Source organism: Toxorhynchites rutilus, chromosome 1 (assembly GCF_029784135.1).
Source record: "Toxorhynchites rutilus septentrionalis strain SRP chromosome 1, ASM2978413v1, whole genome shotgun sequence".
In the NCBI taxonomy this organism is placed as follows: Eukaryota; Metazoa; Arthropoda; class Insecta; order Diptera; family Culicidae; genus Toxorhynchites; species Toxorhynchites rutilus.
Window position 1 is genome coordinate 76001883 of NC_073744.1, and position 20801 is coordinate 76022683.

The 20801-nt window shown below is 36.5% G+C and overlaps 1 protein-coding gene and 1 non-coding gene across 6 annotated transcripts in view; both read left to right on the forward strand.

Annotated features, from left to right (window-relative positions):
- Nucleotides 1–20801, forward strand: part of LOC129770872 (cytoplasmic polyadenylation element-binding protein 3) — an 85878-nt gene that overhangs the window by 40052 nt on the left and 25025 nt on the right. For 4 of the 5 annotated variants that reach the window (XM_055774034.1, XM_055774027.1, XM_055774044.1 and 1 more), the window contains exons 4-6: nucleotides 9946–10394; nucleotides 19919–20602; nucleotides 20669–20768. In XM_055774034.1, coding sequence (XP_055630009.1) covers nucleotides 9946–10394; nucleotides 19919–20602; nucleotides 20669–20768 — 1233 coding nt within the window. The remainder of the gene's footprint in view (nucleotides 1–9945; nucleotides 10395–19918; nucleotides 20603–20668; nucleotides 20769–20801) is intronic. The other variant, XM_055774060.1, reaches the window with a different exon arrangement.
- LOC129763674 (U4 spliceosomal RNA) lies at nucleotides 7253–7399 on the forward strand. The gene has a single exon (XR_008741009.1). It is a non-coding gene; the product is annotated as a U4 spliceosomal RNA (small nuclear RNA).

A 20801-nucleotide genomic window follows, 5' to 3' on the forward strand; every position in this document is an offset into this window, starting at 1 on the left:
ATGAAACTCTATGACTCGGGAATAACATGTTATTGAGTGGTTTTATTGGCTGTTTCGATGATGTTGTCTGGCATCAGTTTCGGAAAAATAACGATGCTTCCACCAATACAAACAAAACCATTGCGGAAAATTGAAAAATTAAAATTTAACTTTCAGAGCACTAGCTCGAGTTTTCCGACGTTTTTCATTATACATTGCGACGGCAAATGAAAATTTAATGTCTTGTGAGTAATCGATTAGAGTTTGGTTGATATTACTTGATGAAAAGTATGCGAAAACGATCATTTTCTACACACTGTTTCGCAAATAGTTTTTTTTTTGCATATCGGGAGAGGGGTGAGGAAGGGAGATGAAAGAAGTGAGCGCCATTGTGGCAGCCATTTGTGGCTTCCTATAATATGCTAAAATATGATATGTCACAACATGCGGAAGCGATTATCGTTGAGTAGCCTGAGAAGGAAACCCTGCAAAATTGATTGGGCCGGCTATATATTCTTATTTTTTATCGCACGTACTTTTTATTCAAAACCAATCGCGACGGCGGAGAGTCAACTATGGGAAACCTAAGAAGGTAACCGAGAGAACTCCTCCAAACCAGACGGACCGGATATATTCCGTCGTTTATTACACGTACTCTGTAAAATCTATCCGATGGTGCAGAGTAACCATAATCTACCTCAAGTATTCGAAGCGCTTCAGATGCACTTTTTTCCAATGGAAACAGAAAATCAAAACTTCCCGCAAATAGCGCTTGTTTGCAACGAAACTCGACATTTTCAACGTAACGAACATAAAACTTGTTGAGCAAAACTCAAAGAATCGTAAAAAATTTGAATGACAGATGTCGACACTTCACGTTTCGGAAAAAATTGTGGTCACCGTCGACTATCTATAGCACCTCGAGCCGTCTTATGGAAACGGAACGAATAAAATTGCACACCCAACAATTGATGTGATGTGGATAAAAACACTGGATTTATATGATTTGCTAATTGCTCTCTCCCCCTCTAGTATATGAAGTTTTCCCCATTTCACGCACCACGCAGGGTGAACCTCATGAAACGTGTTTAGTTTTTGATCCATACACACACACACACACACACGCGTTTTTAGTCTTATTATTAGGCGTGTAATTAATTAATTAATCAGTAGTACGATATATAATTTTCACTGCCACACAACTCCTCTTTTCGCCCCCAGGGTAGTTAGCCTTTCAGCCTTTTCCAGGTCTCGTATTCCTTTTTGGTGCTCTTCTTCGTTCATAACAAGCGTACACAATATATGCGGATGGCGCGTTTGCGCTTACCTTTGCGCACACCTGCCATAACACTTATTATCGGCTGACTTCTCGCGCACCGCAAGATCATTCAGCGGTCTGTTAACTTCCATGAAAACAGCCCAAAGCGCCTCCAACGAAAACAAGAAATATTGAGTTAAAGCAGGGGGAACCATACTATCGCTCATGTCGGAGGCAATGGGAGATGGACGTTACGGTTTGGTGACTGTCCATATCAACATCACTATTTGTGCCTTTTTTAAAATTTCTTTCACCGTTTTTATTATTTTCACAGCAACAGTTCTGCGCGCCTTGTTTTGCTTTTTTAGTGGCGGCGAGTCGTGGACGCACAGATTTGCTCCACTGGGTATGATGTGGATATCATATATGTTTGCGCACTGATCGCCGCGTGAGTTCGAAGAATCTTGACCGGTGTCAAAACGACTTAATTGAAATGGTGAGACAACATCCGGCAGTGGTGGTGATGTTGGCTTAGCGTATCATACATCACCTTGATATAATTGTACATCGAATGCCCTAGAAACGGAATTTGGGTTCACAGTTACACTTTCTCTATCAAATTATGTGTGTTTTCAAAATACTGTATGTCACGGAAGCACTTTTTCGACTTGATATTCCTATCCCCCAAAGAACACAATTCATTGAATTCGTGCTATGCGAGAATGCAATAAAACGGGATTTCGTTTAAAGCGTGAAAACAAACTAAGCAAAATTTATTCTTTGAATACACCTTCAAGAAATCTTGTATCACATAATTCAAATTTGTTTACAATTCCTTTTGCATAAAGTATTAATGTATTTTTGATATAAAGAAAAATGCTTTCTAGTTCTCGTCGCTCGAGTCATCTAGGAACATTGTAATTCTAGGATGATTCCTAGTCTGAATATCTTCACCCACATCATGGATCATTCCTGTGTTGTAATTTCTCTGAAAAAAATTCATACAGCTTAATACATTTCTTGAGTTGTGCTGCAAATGTTGTTTTTCGTTCTTTGTAAGGATTTGTTTTTCCTTAACACTTTAACATATGATATCGAGTCTATTATGGTGAATTGATAAGGCCAAAAACTAGAACACCAAGGCTAATACGGAGTTAACTTTTCGCAAAATTGAGTAGACACACTTGGTTTTTTCGGTATTTTTGAGTTTTTCGGGGTTAAAAAATAATCAATTTGAAACGATTTACATTCATCGTATGATCGATCCTTTCTACTCTCATGTAGTGATAATGAAAAAAAAATAAAATAAAAAAAACAAACAAAATTCTTCAATTCAGATGGCAAAATTCAGTGTACATTTTAAGTTTTTCATGAAATAAATTGAAATCAATTCAAAAATGTTAATAGATAACAAAAATCAATCCCCTATTATTTTGTATGGCCCTTTTTGGCATTTAGCACTGCCTGCAAACGCCGTGGCATCAATTCAGCGAGATTTCTGGCCACTGTAGATGGAATGCTCACTCCGATATCTTCAATTGCCGTTTTGAGTTTCACTTTGTTCCCTGGATTTTTACTCTTCAGGCGGTCCTTGATTTCCGACCATAGATTCTCAATAGTGTTCAAGTCCGGTGATTGCGGAGATGTTTCGAGTTGATTGGGACATTATAGAGCAGGCACTCCGGCACTATGAGATCAGTGTGCTTCGGGCCATTATCCTATTGGAAGAAGTAATCACCAGGGAGACCCAATTTTTGCTCGGAAGACTGCAAGTTACGTTTCAGGATGTTCAATTAAGCCATCTTGCCCATAGCCGGATCGATAAATTCTTCGGTTCCAGTTCCAGAAGCCTACCTATTAGCCAACTGCCGCCGTCGTGTTTTACTGTGGGAACCAAATGCCTAATCTGGAGCACCGATCCTGGTTTCCTATACACCATCTGTCTTCCATCCGATTTCTAAGATCTGTTCACGGGCAACATATCTCAGATCATTCCTGTATGTATGCTACTCTCTGGACATTGTCTGCGCTGACAGGTCTTTCAATAGTGTCAACACGACATCTCAGATTGTTCCTGTATGTATGCTACTCATTGGACAGACTACTTTGGAAGTCAATTTTGGAATGCTTGTTTAAGGGTTCGTTCGCAATGTTTGCAAAAAACAAAAACCAACACTGCCCAAGCTGTGATTTGGTTTTGACATCACACACTGACGAAAAAAGTTCATTAATTCGCCAAGATCTTATTTACAAGGTTAATTTTTTTGGAGAAATTTAAGGTGTACGCTCAATTTTACAATTCTCCGAATAGAGATTGTTTTCAACTTTTAGGAATGAATATATTTTTTTTGGCAAATTCTTTATTTTTCTAAAAGTTAAAAAAAGTAATAACAAAATGATTATTTTAAACATCGTTTGCTAGTTCGAATTCTAAAGATGCTACATAATAATAATCAGCAAAAAACTTTTCGCGAAATTTTCTTGCGCGCATGGTTAGTTAAATGTGTCTTATTAATATGCATTAAAAGAAGAAATGTATTCAAAATATATTGACCAAATAAATGAAAAGTATCGCCGAGTAGCATGTGTACACTAGGGTGGCAATGGGTGTATGAAAAAATTTAATCGAATTTCAAAAACCGACCATGTACATTTTGTTTATTGGCAAAAAAATTACCTGTTCAAAGTTTCAGCTCAAGCGAGGATGATTTGGGGGTGCCTCAAAGGGAATTTGGGAATCATTTAGCATTTAGAAAAAATTTAGATTTTCTAAATTTGGGAGATTTTCGAAGGTCAAAAAATCAAAACTTCAAGTGTTTGGTGTAATTTTGCATAGGTAATTTTCTTGGGCCAATAAACAAAATCTCGCGTAGCTTCTAAAAAGGTCCTACGTAACAAATGTAAACAAATCGAGTTAATGGATGTACACTATTAGTTCTCAATCATTAAATGCATTGCGAAAACAATCGTTCATGTATCTATCCTTTTCACATTTTTGTCACCGATACAAAAAATGTCCAATGTATAGATTCAAATTTTAAGCGCTCGACTGTTGTTTCGGACGCCACTTTCCTCTGACGCTCGATACGTCCGAAGTAACAAAGCAATCAAAACAACACGTAGTCGCACTTCGGTCATTTTGAGTGTTTGTTATTTTCGGGTGTTGACTTTGGGAGAAGTTCAGTCGTTATTTTCAAATTCTCACCGTTCAACGTAATTTGTCCAATGTATTTTTCGCTCGGATGCTTCAATTTCAAACTAAAATCGCATAACAACAGTAATGATTTGGTTTTTCAGAGTTATTATTGACTGCTAGTGGTGCAAGTAGTAATAAAGATCGATTCCTTTTGAAACAATTCGCGGATCAACGTCCCGGTCTTCAACTACGTTATTCTCGAGTTGATGTGAATGTTACGTAAGACCTTTTCAAAAGTTACACGAAAAAAACATTCCGGTTCTTCAAATTCGATGATTATATTTTTCCATAGTTTAATTGTCACCAGGCTTAGTCCCAGAAAGTTGATTTCCGGCCAAAAAAAATTTGGCGTTGGTTGCCTTGGACATTTTACGGATGGCCATCTGCTGTGTTTCCGTACAATTATGCGCGCGACCTATTTCTCGTTGACTGCAACTAGAATTTGAGAATTAAAACCTTACATACTTCTTGTTTATATGATAAATACTTACCAGGATTCGAAAAACACACAATACCACCGAAAAACTACACCGACACTGACATGTCCGACACCGTACCAAAATAATAGCTGTGTTTTATGATCTAAAGAATATTTTCATCTTACATTTTTTTCAAAAAAATTGTATCGATATCTGTATTCAATTCATGAGTCCAATTTTTAAGCTTATTGTTTGCAAAATGATTTGGCGATGTTGATAATTACACAGCGCTAGTAATCATATACAGGTCGGACTCGAGTATATATAGACTCGATTATATACAATATTGGACTTGATTACATACAGTTTGAAATTTTTTTTTTAACATTTCAAGTGCAATTTAAGTGGCTAGTATATGTACAGTTGGGAAAAAAGAGGTTTCCGAAGATTTTGTTTCAGTTTTCACCAGGAATTGTTTATATCGATATTGCAGCGAAATAAAGAAAGATAGAAGTTGAATGTCAAAGAACAAATTGTAGAATGGTTAGAGAGCTTTAATTAAATTGATAGAAACAATCAAGTTTAATATGATTTTAAGAATAAAATTAATAATAACATGTTAAAAATTACTAACTTTGAGGTTTCTTCCGAAATGTTATTCTATCTACTAATTCGGAACCTCATCAATATGGGTATCAAATGAAAGTGCTCGACTATCAGAACATAGCAGATCATGAAAAATCCAAATCCAAGATGGCAGCAGTCCCCAAATAACGAGATGAAGAATAGAAGGTGGGAAGATTCACGGGTTTTGGTTGTGTTGAACTTTGATTGTGTTAGTAGCCAAGAAGATAGGAAGTTCACATACCAGGCATACCAGTCAGTTACTCAAATGGTACAAAATTGAATATGTCAACGAATAACGTTAAAAAAGGATGTACAGAAGCTAATTACAGATTTCCAAATCATATTTTTCGAATTCTGAACAAAAAAAAACAGAACATATCACGAACTAAAATGTTTACTTTTTTCTTTGATTTCAGAAATAGTATTCTAATGTCTACTATGTTTGGATTCTAGAGCAACTTCATGGAAGTTTGACTTTTGTCAGATATTGGAAATACTTTTTTCACAATTAGGTTGCTGAAAACTTCAGTCGTCTAAAACTAAGGCTCAAGCAGAAAACTTTTCGTCTCAATCTAAGTCATACGGAGTCAATTAAATTTATTTTTCAAGTTCATTTTACATAAAATAAACTTGCAACCTTATTTACCATGCACTGTCAAATGTTTATCCGTCAAAGGAACAAAAGATTGTGTGACTCTGACTTTGTTCGTTTACGTTTTTGGTCGACGTAACGAGAAGTAAAATTGAATTAAAATTAAGTCTGGAACACTTCAAAAATACTGAAATTTTAGTTTCTGTTAAAATGTCGGGCCCTAATGATTTTGAACGCTAGCATTGATTTAGGAAAAAAACTAGTTCGTTCATTTCATTTGCTTATTGTTACTTTTAATAACAACACTTTTCCTATGGATTGGACTATTATAAGAAAAGTAACATACATAAACAAAATCTGTGACGTCACAGATTTGAAAAATCTTCCCACCTTCCCATTTTCCATCTCGCCCAAATAACTAATTACTTTTTAAATGGTTTCATTCAGCTTGACCTGTTTGTATGTATGTTTGAATGTGTGCTCCGCCGGAGTACGTAGCATTGCGTCGAAAAGTATGTACATGGCGCTGGTGTGATCGATGTGCAGTAACACTCTCATGTCGTCTAGAGACGACGTTCGTACACACACGACACTCGTACACACAAGTCGTCGCGCGAATGTCGTCTATAGACGACGCTCGTAGCGAAAGGGTTAATGTGGCACAATCCTACAAACACTCAAACATACATACATATAGGTGAAGCTGAATGAAACCATTAGAAAGGAATTGTTTACTTGGGAACTGCGGCCATCTTGGATTTGGATTTTTCATGATCTACTGTGTTCTACCAGTCAATCCCTCTCATTTGTTATCCATATAGATGGGGTTCTGAGAAAATATGTAATCCGCCATTTTGTAGTGGCCGTTATTTTGGATTTGCATTTTTCATAAATAACTGTGTTCTACTAATCAATCACTTTCATTTGATATCCATATTGATGGGGTTCTGGGAAAATATGTAATCCGCCATTTTGTAGTGGCCGCCAACTTGGATTTGCATTTTTCATGATTTACTGTGTTCTACCAGTCGAGCACTTTCATTTGATACTCATATTGAAAGGGTTGTGAAAAAAATAAATATGGCGCCATCTTGTGGTGGCGACCCCTTTGGATTTGCATTTTTCATTAACAACTGTGTTCTACTAATCAATCCCTTTCGTTTAGAATAAGTATCCAATTTAGCTTTGAGCAATGTCAATATCGCAACCAATGAGGTAATTCCGAGATGCGATTATTGCTAATTGAAAAAATCATATTTAACCCATTTTAGGCCAAGCGTTCGAAAAATCGAACAGTAACTTTAATAATTTTTCATGTCTTTGAAAAGCAACCATATGTTAATGTTTTCACACCAAAAGATAACTCAATTCATTAGCTTCAATTTACCATCACTTCCTTTTAATTTCGTATAACTTTATTGGGCAATAAATACGATTTAAAGCAAGTATGTTTGGAAGATTTTTTCAATTTCAATAAAAAAAACCAATAAAATACTAGAATATGTGAACTTTTAGACAGTATTACTTTGATGAAAGAACAAACATTGTATTGTAGACCAAAAATCATTCGATTGAGCCTCAGAGAACAGAGAACTAACAGCCAGAAAAATTGAGTGTTCGAAAAATCGAATGTTGGCAATAACGAACTTTTTTTTGATACTGTTTATATACCAATACATCTAACCTACGCAGTGCACTCTGGTTTGTTTACTTTGGAAGATGGATAGTTATTTAATTTATTTTTGAATGTGTACAAGTATTCATTAATTTAGCAAATATTGTTGAAAATCTGTATGATTTTTCATCCGTAATTACCATATCTGGAAGTGCTGTAGGAATCATCAGTACGTGTAACGAGGATTCTAATGAAATTGCTGGTACAAATATTTTTTCGCTGGATCCGGTAGGCGATCTCATCGATAAAAAATAGCTAAATGACCTAACCTAACCATCAAACCCTCAATGACATTGTTTTTTTCGCAGAGTTTTTGTACTTTTAGGTTTTGGGAAATGTTCGAAATGTTCGGAAAGAAATAATTTATAAGCATTGACATTTCTCCACGATCAGACATTGTAAAATTAACAGAAAGGAAAAGTCAGCCGGTAATAAATCAAAATTACGTGGAATAAGAAAGGTCACATCTCACCATAGGTTAATTATTCAGGTTTATACTTAAAGACCTCCATCCACCTGTGCTGGTTCGTCGCGGAATATGAAATTATGCAGTGGATTAAGAATGCCGCTTATTAGCTAATTGATGTGACTTTTAGTTCACAGTATGTTTGTGCTTACAAAAAAAAAAGTGCGGATTTTGGCCAATGTTCGACTTTCGAACAGTCATTTCCCGGAAAATGGAAGATGGAAAAAAATAATTCTTGAACATTGGGGTTGCCGCTTATTAGCTAATTGATGTGACTTTTAGTTCACAGTATGTTTGTGCTTACAAAAAAAAAGTGCGGGTTTTGGCCAATGTTCGACTTTCGAACAGTCATTTCCCGGAAAATGGAAGATGGAAAAAAATAATTCTTGAACATTGGGGTTTCTTTAGTGTCAATAATCGAAATTACGCCAGTGGCTTTCGTTAAGAAAATAATATTTACGGCTTGGTCGTTAATGGGTTAATAGAGTATAATGTTTCTACAAGGAATTTAGAACAGTGTTATACTAATAATGGTTTTATATTATTATAAAAGATTTTTGTGAGTGTATTGAGATAATTTGAATACTGGCCGAGTAAGAGTAATGTGCGATTCACAAAGAACGTTACGGAAAAGAACGTCTACGTTCAGTCAACGTCTCCACCAATTCACACATGCAGTCAATGCTTGCACCAGCACCGTCACATCAAATGTCAAAGGAATGATTTATTTAATGTTTATTAAATGCTTAAATAACGTGCACCCGTGGCCGAGTGGTTAGCGTCTCACATTATCATGCCGGGTGTTCGGCTTCGATTCCCGTTCTGGCCGGGGGATTTTTCGTTAAAGAAATTTCCTTCGACTTGCACTGTGGTCACGCGTATTCTAGAGCTTGCGGAATACATTCAAGGCGTGTTATTTGGCTTAAGAAATCTCAACTAAGTATTAATAAATGGCGCTAGTTGATGCATACGTGGAGACGGCAAAAGTTCCATAGGGAACGTTAACGCCATTCAAGAATAAATGCTTAGATCCCGTTGTCCCGACCCGAGATTGAACAATAATAATATATAGACTTTTTACTCAGCTCTTCAGCAGCGTTTTCATGAGGATTGCATGGTACTGACGTAACGTGACGTGACGGGACGTGAACGTGACGTGGATGTCGTATGTCAATCGCACTTAAGAGTGGATGTCGTAAGCAGCAATCAATTATTTTCATTGAGATTGAGAACAAACTTAGAACTGTCTTCAGGAATGGTAGTCTGAGAGGGGGTACACTTACTTCACTACAAATCTAAATTATTATGATCGGTGACAACTTCACTAATTTGAAGACTCAACAACTGTTAGGCTTGGTGGAGAAGTGCGTTGGGCTTTTATATATCCGAAGTAATTCCACATGTTCCTGCATCAAATAAGTATTTGAATAAGGGCGAGACTGCACAAAGAACGGAGAACTTACATGAGAACATATTTTAACGCTGGAACGGTGTTTTAACCACTCAGAAGATCAAAATTATCCGATTGCAACCTTCTTAGATTATAATCAAAATCATCTTACAAAAAAATCTTGAAACGAATCTCCTGAGAATAACAGCTCGGATAATCGAGTCCGACCTGTATAACCAATTTATTTATATAAACGATAAAACCCTGTCATAAACATAGATAGTTTGTCAATGTTCAACACCATGACTAACATCGGTTTCCCGCAATCTTCATCTCGTTCCAGTAGAAAATGTGTCATTCTCTGATATTTTGGGCTCATCACAATCATCGCAATCTACCTCCACATCATCGTCGCTCAGTGCCAACAACAGCAGCGGCAGCAGTTCCAGCGGTTGCAATGTATCGTCGGGCAAAAGCGCCGGCCTCCAGCAGCAGCTTTCGTTGGCTTCCTTTTCTTCGATTTCCTCCCTCGGATGTCCGGACAGTGCCAGCAGCATACTCAGTTCAAATCTCAGCGGCCCCAATACGACCTCGTCGCCGATCATCAACTCAGGCAATCCGTTTAACTTTTCCGGGCTGCCGATGTCCAACTCCAGCCCCAACTCTCCCGAGATAAATAGTGGTGGAGCTAACAACAACGGTGGCAGTGGAGGTAGAGGCGGTGGCAGCCAATCACCTACCTATTACGGTAGCGGCAATGGACACTCGTTGAAAAACTACGAGGACTTTCGGGTAAGTGAGGTGAAACATTGGTTTCTTTTACTATTTAGAGAGAATTCAATTAGGGGAGGGTAAAAGTTGGTAGAAACAAAAAGGTGATTGAAAAGTGTGAAACAATTTTTTGGCAAATGATTCGAATAAACTTCTCCTATGCTGCTTCCGTTGGCGGCCAGCCAACAACGGGATAGCCACGGATTGTTTTCTAATTTTTATTTCCGTAATTGTTGCGCTTTCCACGATAGTATTTGCTGTATTAGCAACAGAGACAATTAATCTCCCCTTGACAATCCTTTCTCGTTTGAGGTGTCCGTTTCAACAGTTTTGTGTCACTCAAACACGTGTATTTGAAGTGCTAGAGTGTTTGAATCAAAACGTTACCTATATACTTTCCCATTTTATCGAATGGACTATCATGTACCCATATGGGATAAAACGTTTCGGAGATGTATTGAATATCAAAACCATTTTAGAGCTTTCGTTTCTATTTTTATAACAATTTCATCGTCAATTATTGAATGATAACCGATTGTGTCGACAATGGAAAAAAGTCGATTGTTTGAATTTCACAAATAAAAATACCCATGCTTCCACGAAGAGAGAGGAGAATGTATGGGTAGTATCCACGTGAGCTCGTACATAATTTCTAAGAAATATTCACATATACATCGCGTACAGGCAAACCTTTTTTTGTGAGGTGAATAGGGACCGCACAAAAAACGCATAAAAAAGTCGTGCAGAACTTCACCAATAGCTTGAAAAATTTGTGTTCGGTATACAATTTGAAAAAAAAATCTTGGTGCGGTAGATAGGGACCGCATAAAAAAGTTCCCCCCAAGAAAATAACTCAAATCTACGCCGTTGACCGTTCGATTTCCTTTTGTTTCCCTGCTTTGCGAAGGAACAGTTTGTCTATTCGGATGCGCGTGGCTGTGTTGTGCTTTTAGTTGCATATCGAAACTTGTTTCTAACAGCAATAAGTCATGCGCAACTTAGAGCATTTGATGGAAGGATGGGAATGATTTGAGAAGTGGATAATTTAGACGCAAATATGCTTTTTTCGCACTGAAATGCATATAAACCATCGAAAAAAAATGGGTGGGTTATATCTATGATATAACCGCAAGGTTGACGTGGGACTACCGTTGGCTTAGTAATCATTTGTTTGTATTGATTAAGTTATTGATTGAGTGAAACAGTTTTAGAATTCAATTGAATTCAACCTAGTTGCTGTATAAGTAAAGAATTTGAACAAACGCCATGTAATGTAAGTCACCTTGGTTTAGATGGCTGTGTTATGGAATACACTTCAGTGGGAACAAAAATTACCTCAACTTGCATGTATTTGCCATTTTACCGAGGCACCCCGGTTTTGATGGCTGTGTTAGGGAACATACTCCAATGGAAACAAAAATCCCCCCCCTCCCCCCTTGTATGTTTCTACAAAGCGAATTCCCCCAGGCACATCGATTTTGATGCCTGTGTTCGGGAACATACATCGATGGGAACAAAAAATCTCCCCCACTTGCTTTTAGTTGCAATGGCAATTTACTCAGGCAGCTTTGTTTTGATGTTAGGGAACATACTTCGATGGAAACAAATGTCCCCCCTTCTCCACTTGCATGTATTTGCACAGCGCTTTCCCCCAGGCACATAGAAGTCTGTGTTGGGGAAACCGTAAATTTGACCAATCAGAACGTGGTAATTAGGGCGTTTAGATAACACTTAACATTTCATAGTTGTTCAATTGTTTATCTCATGAAAAATAACATTTTATTCATTGTGATAGATGCGTAGAAATATTTCCTACCAATTGATGCAATGCAAACATCTTTCCGATCTATCGAGAAATGTTCGAGTTATAAGCATTCGAAATCTTTCATTTTTTCCTGCATGTTCTGTGTTTAGGTTTTCATTTTACCCCCCATATATTCCGGTTAGACGTAGTCCCACGTCAAAAACCAAATGGACGAGAATATCTTTTCATATACCACACAACAAAATCGCACAGAATAACCGCACAAAAAGGGGGTCTTCGTAGTCACTTGGTTACGCGTTCGCTTACTAAGCGATCGATCGTGAGTTCAAACTCAGGGCCCTCAATGGACCATCTTTGTGTTGTTATAGAATAACTACGTCCACGCAACCATCATCAGCTATGGAGATCGATCCACGGTGGAACAAAGATCGATTCAACCATACAACTGCTCTGCTCTGCAAGAAACATCGGGCTGCTGTTCTAAAAATAACCCAACAATGATCAATATCAACTGTCTCCGCTGTCCGGTCTGCTGAACAATGGAACACAGATAGAATACCCTTACGCCTATATGGCTACTACAGTGTAATTTGCCATAATGTAATGGAACTGAAAACATAACTCCTAAATGGCTACTACTTCTACTGTGTAATTTACAATTTATAGAAACATAAACATATGTACATGTACACGATAAAAACCCGGCTCTGTTACAGATAAAATGCTAATGAGCCTGATAAATAAATAAATGGGATAAAAATATAAAAAAAAACCGCACAAAAACAGGTTTTCTTGTATTTGAAGAACTAGAAGGATCTGAGCCCTTGACGGAAACTTGACCTAGGATTTATCTTCTTCTTCTATATATATATATATATATATATATATATATATATATATATATATATATATATATATATATATATATATATATATATATATATATATATATATATATATATATATATATATATATATATATATATATATATATATATATATATATATATATATATAAAAATATATATATATATATAAATCTCGTGTCACAGTGTTTGTTACCGAACTCCTCCGAAACGGCTTGACCGATTTTGATGAAATTATACCCAAAATACTTGGTAGGTATGAGAATAGGTTGTAAACTATATATGATACCAATAGGATACCGATAACCATACATTTAAAAAAAGATCTGGATATTTTTTTTCAAAAATTTGACTTCATTCCATACATATAACTTTAAATTTTGACCCCAATTCCCTATTTTTAATTGCGATTTTATTATTTTTGTGTCAAAAATATTCTAATAATTTAACCTTTGTTCGTTTTTTCAACAGAACGAATTCATTTAAGTTGTTCAATGACTGATGGCGTAACGCCCGCTTCATTGAACATCCATCTACAAATACACAAGTAACATCAATTAATCTCCGACGAGCTGGAAGCCTTTTTGAATGAGCACAATGAGTTATCGAAATTCTTCAAATCACATTTGCTCAGATTACAAAATGACAATCACGCTATTGCCATCAACCCTGATAAAACATCAGCTGGAGAGCACCTGTGTAGATCCAAAGCACAAGCGCTGCTGGAATCATGATAGCACGGTGACACGAGAAATTTAATGCGAAGAAAAAACAATAATCTGGAATTCATCGTTGACACACACCGTTCATACGACCCTCGCTATGTTCTTCATCAATGGCACTAACGTTCCCAAGGTTTGCCTTCTCAACGCCCTCTCAACGTAGTACTACTTGCGTCATTTTTATTAGTAAATAGTTGAGATTTATATGACGAACAATACGCCTTGAATGTATTCTGGAGTGGCAAGCTCAAGAATACGCGTGACTACAGTGCAAGTCAGAAGGGTTTCGCAATTTTGCATTCTGTTCAAGCTCAAGTCCAATCGAGTTGAGCAAATGTGACAACCTTGCCACGCAATTCGACGTAAACAACATTGGTCTCCATGTTCCATTTCTATGAAGCAAAAATAGTAATGGTTTTTCGGGTGGAATAAACACGCAAAATTTAGCATGCAAACACATTCAAAACAAATTTAGCATCCAAACGAAATCGAATAATAATTTTCATTCAAATTTCAACAATTTAGAATTATTTCCGGAATTATGCCGATCAGATAGAGAGTAAATTGAACCACAAATACGAATGACTTATTTTGACCATTGTTTCGCGACAAGGTGAACGAATTTAAGAGTGTAAAAGTCGATTTCGATCGAATTGTAAAATCCGATCACGCATATGCATATATGAATATTGAGTTCTACAAATCGGTGAAGAGTAATAAAAACATCCATGAATAAAGGAATCAATATGGCTGTGTTTCAAACTTAGATTACCGATGTGAATACTCCTCGATTGAATGACAACGATAATTTTTTTAATTTTTTTTTTATCTGTATTATAGTGATTTTCAACTCATTTGGCTGGTTCGTCACTTTTACTTCCATTTTTGGAAGAATGTCGGGAGTGAGAATTGAACTCGTGACCTTCAGCGTGAGAGGCATGGATGTTACCACTACGCCAGATCGCCTCCACAACGATAAAATAACGCTATTCCAAACAGGCCGATTAATCAGCTCCATTGAAGTTAGCTGGCGTATCGCTGTTTTCCAATTTATGAACGAGACCAAGCTGTTATAAACTAAGCCATGTTGAAAATCACATGCACGTATTTTCTAACAAGGAGACAGCAATAAATATTGATTTTCTATATTTCATTTTTTCTACTTTACGACAAACTTATATTATTTTTTTCAGTTGACGTTTAACTTTTAAGAGATCAAACATGTCAGTTACGTTAATGAAATACACCAAGAAACATCATATAACCTTTCGTTCAAATCATTTAATTCGGTTTTTATCGGTCACATTCGATTTATTTTAAAGATCGTTAAAATATTCAAACACACTTACAATACATTAGTGTGTTTTATTCAACACCCAAAATATTCACTAGAAATAATTTATTTGGCAGAACAACGTTTGCCTGGTCAGCTAGTTTTTATTATATGTTTAGGAGTTACATTGAATAACATTTGAAGACATGTGGGTTGATACAAAACGTAGCTATAATGTTTTCAACGTTACTCATAAATATATAGTTTTACCATAATGATGTATTTGGAAAAGTTGTTGAACATTATAAGCATATTCATTAAAGTTCAAAAGCATGGCGATATAATACGAAAAACATATTAAAAGAGCCTATTTACTATAAAAAGGACAAAAAAAAAGTAATTGTAAACATACAAGAATTCGTAGTTTCGAAAACTCATAAAAATTTGATGATCCCCAAAGTTCGTCAAAAATAGTTTTACCATCTTGTACCCATTTTTTAAATTTTCTACATGACTTCTATTGCATATAAAAAAATAAAAATTAAATAAAAAATATATATTCTAGATATTGCAAATTAAAGTTTTTTTTTGTAAATAAAAAAACTTTATAACTCTTTCTAAAACACTATTTCGGTAAGACTCATAGTTTTTGAGATATTAATTATCAAAGATTTCTCTTACTAAAGCGATAAGCCCTTTTCAAAAGTTACACTTGAGTAAAAAAAAATCTCAAATGCTGTGAAATCTCATATTTCCTCCAACACAAACGGAATACAAACTTTCATTCGAATAAAAAATACTCATGTTTTGTCATTTGTCGATTTCATTTGAAATTGCTTTATAACAAGACAGCAGGGTTGCCATAATAAAATCTGCGTTTTGGTCTCAAAAAATCTTTTATCTGAGTTTTTTCTCAGAAAATCTGTAAAGAAGTCTGTATTAACCCTTTGCGGTCGTGTGTCTCCTCTCAGCCACCACAGCAAAGAAGTATACTAAAAAAATCTGTTATCTGTATCTACAGATTCTTGGTTTCAAAAAGTCTGAAAAATCTGTATAAATACAGATTATTCTGTGGATATGGTAACTTTGTGCCACAGGCCTCACAGCACCGAAACGATGTACCTATGAAATAAATCTGAAATAATCTTAAAAAAATTGCAAGGATAGATTTTTAACCCCCAATATTTATATTTCATTCTATTTTCCGGCGTTTTTTCTGTAAATTAAAAACCAAGTGCTTCAAAAATCACCCTTTACTATGAAATCATTATCGAATACATTTTTCGTTCAAGATTTTTCACCATTTGCAAAAAATAGTGTTACTGTTACTGTTGATTTTGATTACAAAATTTAATTCTAAAGTGTGTTTATTAGGCGTTTTTAAGGTTTTGGGGTTGAAGTATAGACAATCTCACGGCAGAATATATGGAAAATCGATTCATAAAAAAATAACTTTTATCGCCGTACAAATATTTCATGAGCGAAAGACAGCTCGAATTTGACGATCCGTTCTCCTGAGATACGCTGACAAACATTCGTGCCAATTGTTTTTTTGTATACAGTAGATCCTCGATTATCCGCGGAATTGAGTGGCAAGGTCTCCACGAATCACGTAATGAAGGACTAAAATGAAGTGGAAAAACGAAAATCTCAGCCTGAAAACTATGTTTTATCAATAAAGAAATAAATTAGCTCAATCAATCTGTAAGGACGTGTACACCAGTGGTCAGATAATGTGAAAGCCACGATCAAAACAGAAACTAGCACTCGCTTCACAACAATATAATCGATAATTGAGGTTCTACTGTATTAAAATAATGGCGCGGTTGCTGCTTCACAGCAGGTATGTTACAAATTGTGCTCAAACTGTGTAGAACTATCCGAGTTTTTGTAGCGTACAAATCATACATTTTCATATACAGTGTTAGGTAACTGACCCAGATATTTCAGGAGGTGATAGAGGATCACATTTGATAAGAAACATTCTTCTACGCACATGGTCAAATTTTAACTATGACAAGATTATTGAATTTTTCTTGAGTGCAAACTGTCTCTAAACTGATCCGAATCAAAAATACGTCAAATATTTAAATTAGTGGAATTAAGTACCATTTAAAGGCTGGTTCAGAGCTCTCGTAAGCGCGAGCAAACACTTTTTTTGTTAATAATTCATCAGTTCATATATAAAACGCGAGGAAAACATCTTGAAACGATAGGAAGAAACATTTTCTGGTTGAGAAACATATTTAAACACAATTCATTCGTTCACGTTCATACTAAAAGTTCGCCAGTAAACGTGAAGTAAATAAACATCGAGCTTCAAAAAGTAATTCGGATAAAATATACAGTTGTTCACGAATCAACCCGAAGCAACGAAGTTTTTCAACTCGTGCAGAGATCCGATTGAATGAAATTGCATCGATATGGGAATTTTCACTGAAAACTCGAGAGTTTCTTAGCATATCCTTTAAAAGTTCACGGCGAAATAATTTTTCGGAACGCCTAGGAGCATTCGAATGTGAACATGAACGGGGAAGGACGTTCACGTTTACCGAACTCGGTGAACTATGGTGAATTCAACAACATCTCGATTGCACGGCGAAAATTCAGAATCGTAGTGAAATATTGAATCTCATCGATATTAATTGTGTTTAAATATGTTTTTCAACTAGAAAAATAGGAGGCGATCTGGCGTAGTGGTAACATCCATACCTCTCACGCAGAGATCACGAGTTCAATTCTCACTCCCGACATCCAAAAATGTGGAAGTAAAAGTGACGAACCAGCCGAAATGTGTTGAAAATCACTATAATAAAGAAAGAAAATGTTTCTTCCTATCGTTTCAAGATATTTTCCTCGCGTTTCATATGTGGACTGATGAATTATTAACAAAAAAGTATTTGTTCATCTCTTCTTCTGACACAGTTGAGCGATATGCGTGGGTTTTGAAGACGCATAAAATAAAATTACAGCAGAACTGAGAGCGATAGAAGTGTGGTGTCAAAGATCGAATTGTAGGACGATGGAGAGCTTCAATTTGTTTTATCAAGTTTATCATGGATTTTGAGGGAAAATGAATAAAAAGCCATAAAAACGCTTATTTATAATTTGTTTTATCCTCTTCAGTCTTCAGAATGCAACTCGGTGCTGATTTTTTTTTCCCAAAATATATATTTTTATCAAGGCTCATATGGCGTTAGCCTGACGGGGCCGGAGTTCAATATTTTGACAGTTTTTCTTATTATCTATGTTAGTAATATGTAACCGATTACTCGCGGTCGGCTTGAGGTTAGTATTACAAGTGTTCTCGTAATTGGGATGTTGCTGTCTCCAATGCTCTGTACGTGTGCCCGACACGGGATACTTCCTATTGGGATGCAGCTGACCATTAATCAGCAACGCCCCCCTAGTATGTACCCCATATCTAGCGTGGTGCGTCTTCTTGACTCGAGGAATCCAGGATAGAATGGTCACTAACCGGCGCAATCATCAGCTCGTGTAGAGTTGTCATGAGCGGTACAACCTTTGGCTCTTGTTGAATGATCAGTGGACTGCACAATCTTCGGCCCGTGCATCTGTAAAGAGTGTGTGTATGTATTGCCGCGACTAAGTAAAAGTTTATCGTTTGGATAGGAGGGATATTAAACGGGGACACAACGAAGGAAACATCATTAAACGTTGACATCGGCGTTTCTGAGGAACAACTCGGTGCTGATGTGCAACAAGATTTTTGTACCCTCCTTGTGAAATGTGTGAAATGTTTGGTTGCTCAGTTTTAAGCTGAGTTTTACGCTGAAATTCGAGCCGTGCTACGCGCTTGAATCTGGATTGCTCTCTCTGTTGAGATATTTTTCTTCACACAAGCGTATACGGTTCAAATTTCGTTTCGTTTTTAATTCTTTTTTTATGCATGTATTTTTCGTTTTTTGAATGTGAAAGAAGAATTTGGTTATTGATTCATTCCCTTAAAGTCAGAAAACACCTTTCTCATATGAAAAAAATAAATTTATCCATATTCTCTCAGAAGGTGATAGACGATCATTAGGGTGGCAGCGAAAATGGTCATGTCAAATTTAAAAAACCGACCATGTACATTTTGTTTATTGGCCCAAAAAAATGATCTGTGCAAAGTTTCAGCTCGATCGGACATGATTTAGGGGTGCCGCTCAAAATTTTGATTTTTTGATCCTCGAAAATCTTCCAAGGAGGGAGTGAAGGAAATTTGGAAAGTCAATTTTTTTTCGATGCCAAATGACTTAAAAATGCATTAAACGGCGAGATCCGGTGTACTCTCGTCATACAAATAAAACATAAATTTCTGCATAACTCGAGAACTAAGCATGCAAACGAAGCCAAATTTGAACTAATTTAGCAAATGGAACTAAATTTGGCATGTGATGGTTTTAAGGGGCAATTATTGTTTCTAGGGTGATTCGACACTCCTCTCTAAAGTAGAGGTGGGGGGAGAGGTCTACCATACAAATAAAATTCGAATTTCTGCATATCCCGAGAACTAATCAAGCAATGGGGTAAGCGCAAAACTCGAGGAAGAAATCGTCCGATTTGAGATTTTTTTATATTTTCTGTGTCAAACATGTATTCCATGTAGGGGGGAAACATCTTATTTGCGAGTGATTGAAAAATCTTGAACGAAAATTGGGTCTGAAAATAATTTGATATTACAATGGCGAGTTTTGGTAGAAGTACTAGGAAATTTATAGTAAAAGGAAATTGGTAAGGGTCAATTAGAAGATCTATTGGACCCATGAACGTTCGCTTAGCAAGAAAACGTGAATGTTTGAAGGTATTGATAACAAAAAAAAATCCATTTTGGGCGGAGTGAAGTTTGTCGGTCAGCTAGTATTCTATAATTTTCATATTTTATAATTGTTCCTTTTCCTCCTTTTTGCCCGAACCAGTTTGATGGTGATATCAACTTATCCGGCTCGAGTTGCATAAACAGCTTGACCCCAGAGACACTAAAACTGCTTCAACGTAACATCGGCAGTTATGACTGCTCTCTTCCGACATCACCAAACACCTCCTCAACTGGGCTCTGCAGTGGATATTTTCGCGGATCGCAACAGCTGAGTGAGCTCAACCATAGCTTCGAGCCCAATAACGGGTCTGCTCTTTTCAGCGGCAACCAATCTCTGTCACGTTCCAATTCCCCGCCTGACAATGACTCAAATCTGCTGTCCAACTTTGATAGCACCAACATTTTGGACATGATCAGTTATCTCACCATCAGCCAACAACAGCAGCAGCAAAACGGACAACACAACCAACAGCATTATAGTAATAGTGCCAGCAACAGTAACAACAGCAACAATCACAACCACAGCTCCCAGTATAACCAAGTGCCGAATTTGAGTAATTTCTACCAGCAATCGCAAGGAGGATCGTCGGCCTTCGGAACTGGGAATTCCAATGTTCAATCAAATCACAACAGCAGCGGTGGTTTCTCAAATGACTATGAGCGACTGCAAAGTCTGCAAGCTTATAGTACTTTGCGCCTTTTGCAGCAGTCGCAGCAACTGTCTCAATTTCAGTTGCAACACTATCAATTTAATCAACTGTTGCCCAGCTATAACAACGCTCAGGTTGGTTGGATGCAAAATTCAAATTATTGCATATTTTGAATGTTCATTTTTTCTGTTTTCCGACAGCTAAAAAATTGGTCGCTACAGAACTCTGCATCATCGTCAGGCAATAATGGCAATGATATTAATCTCGACCGGATTGCACGATTTCACCGTTCATCAGCTGGTAACTCATTTCCGCCGTTCATTTAATTTCTCT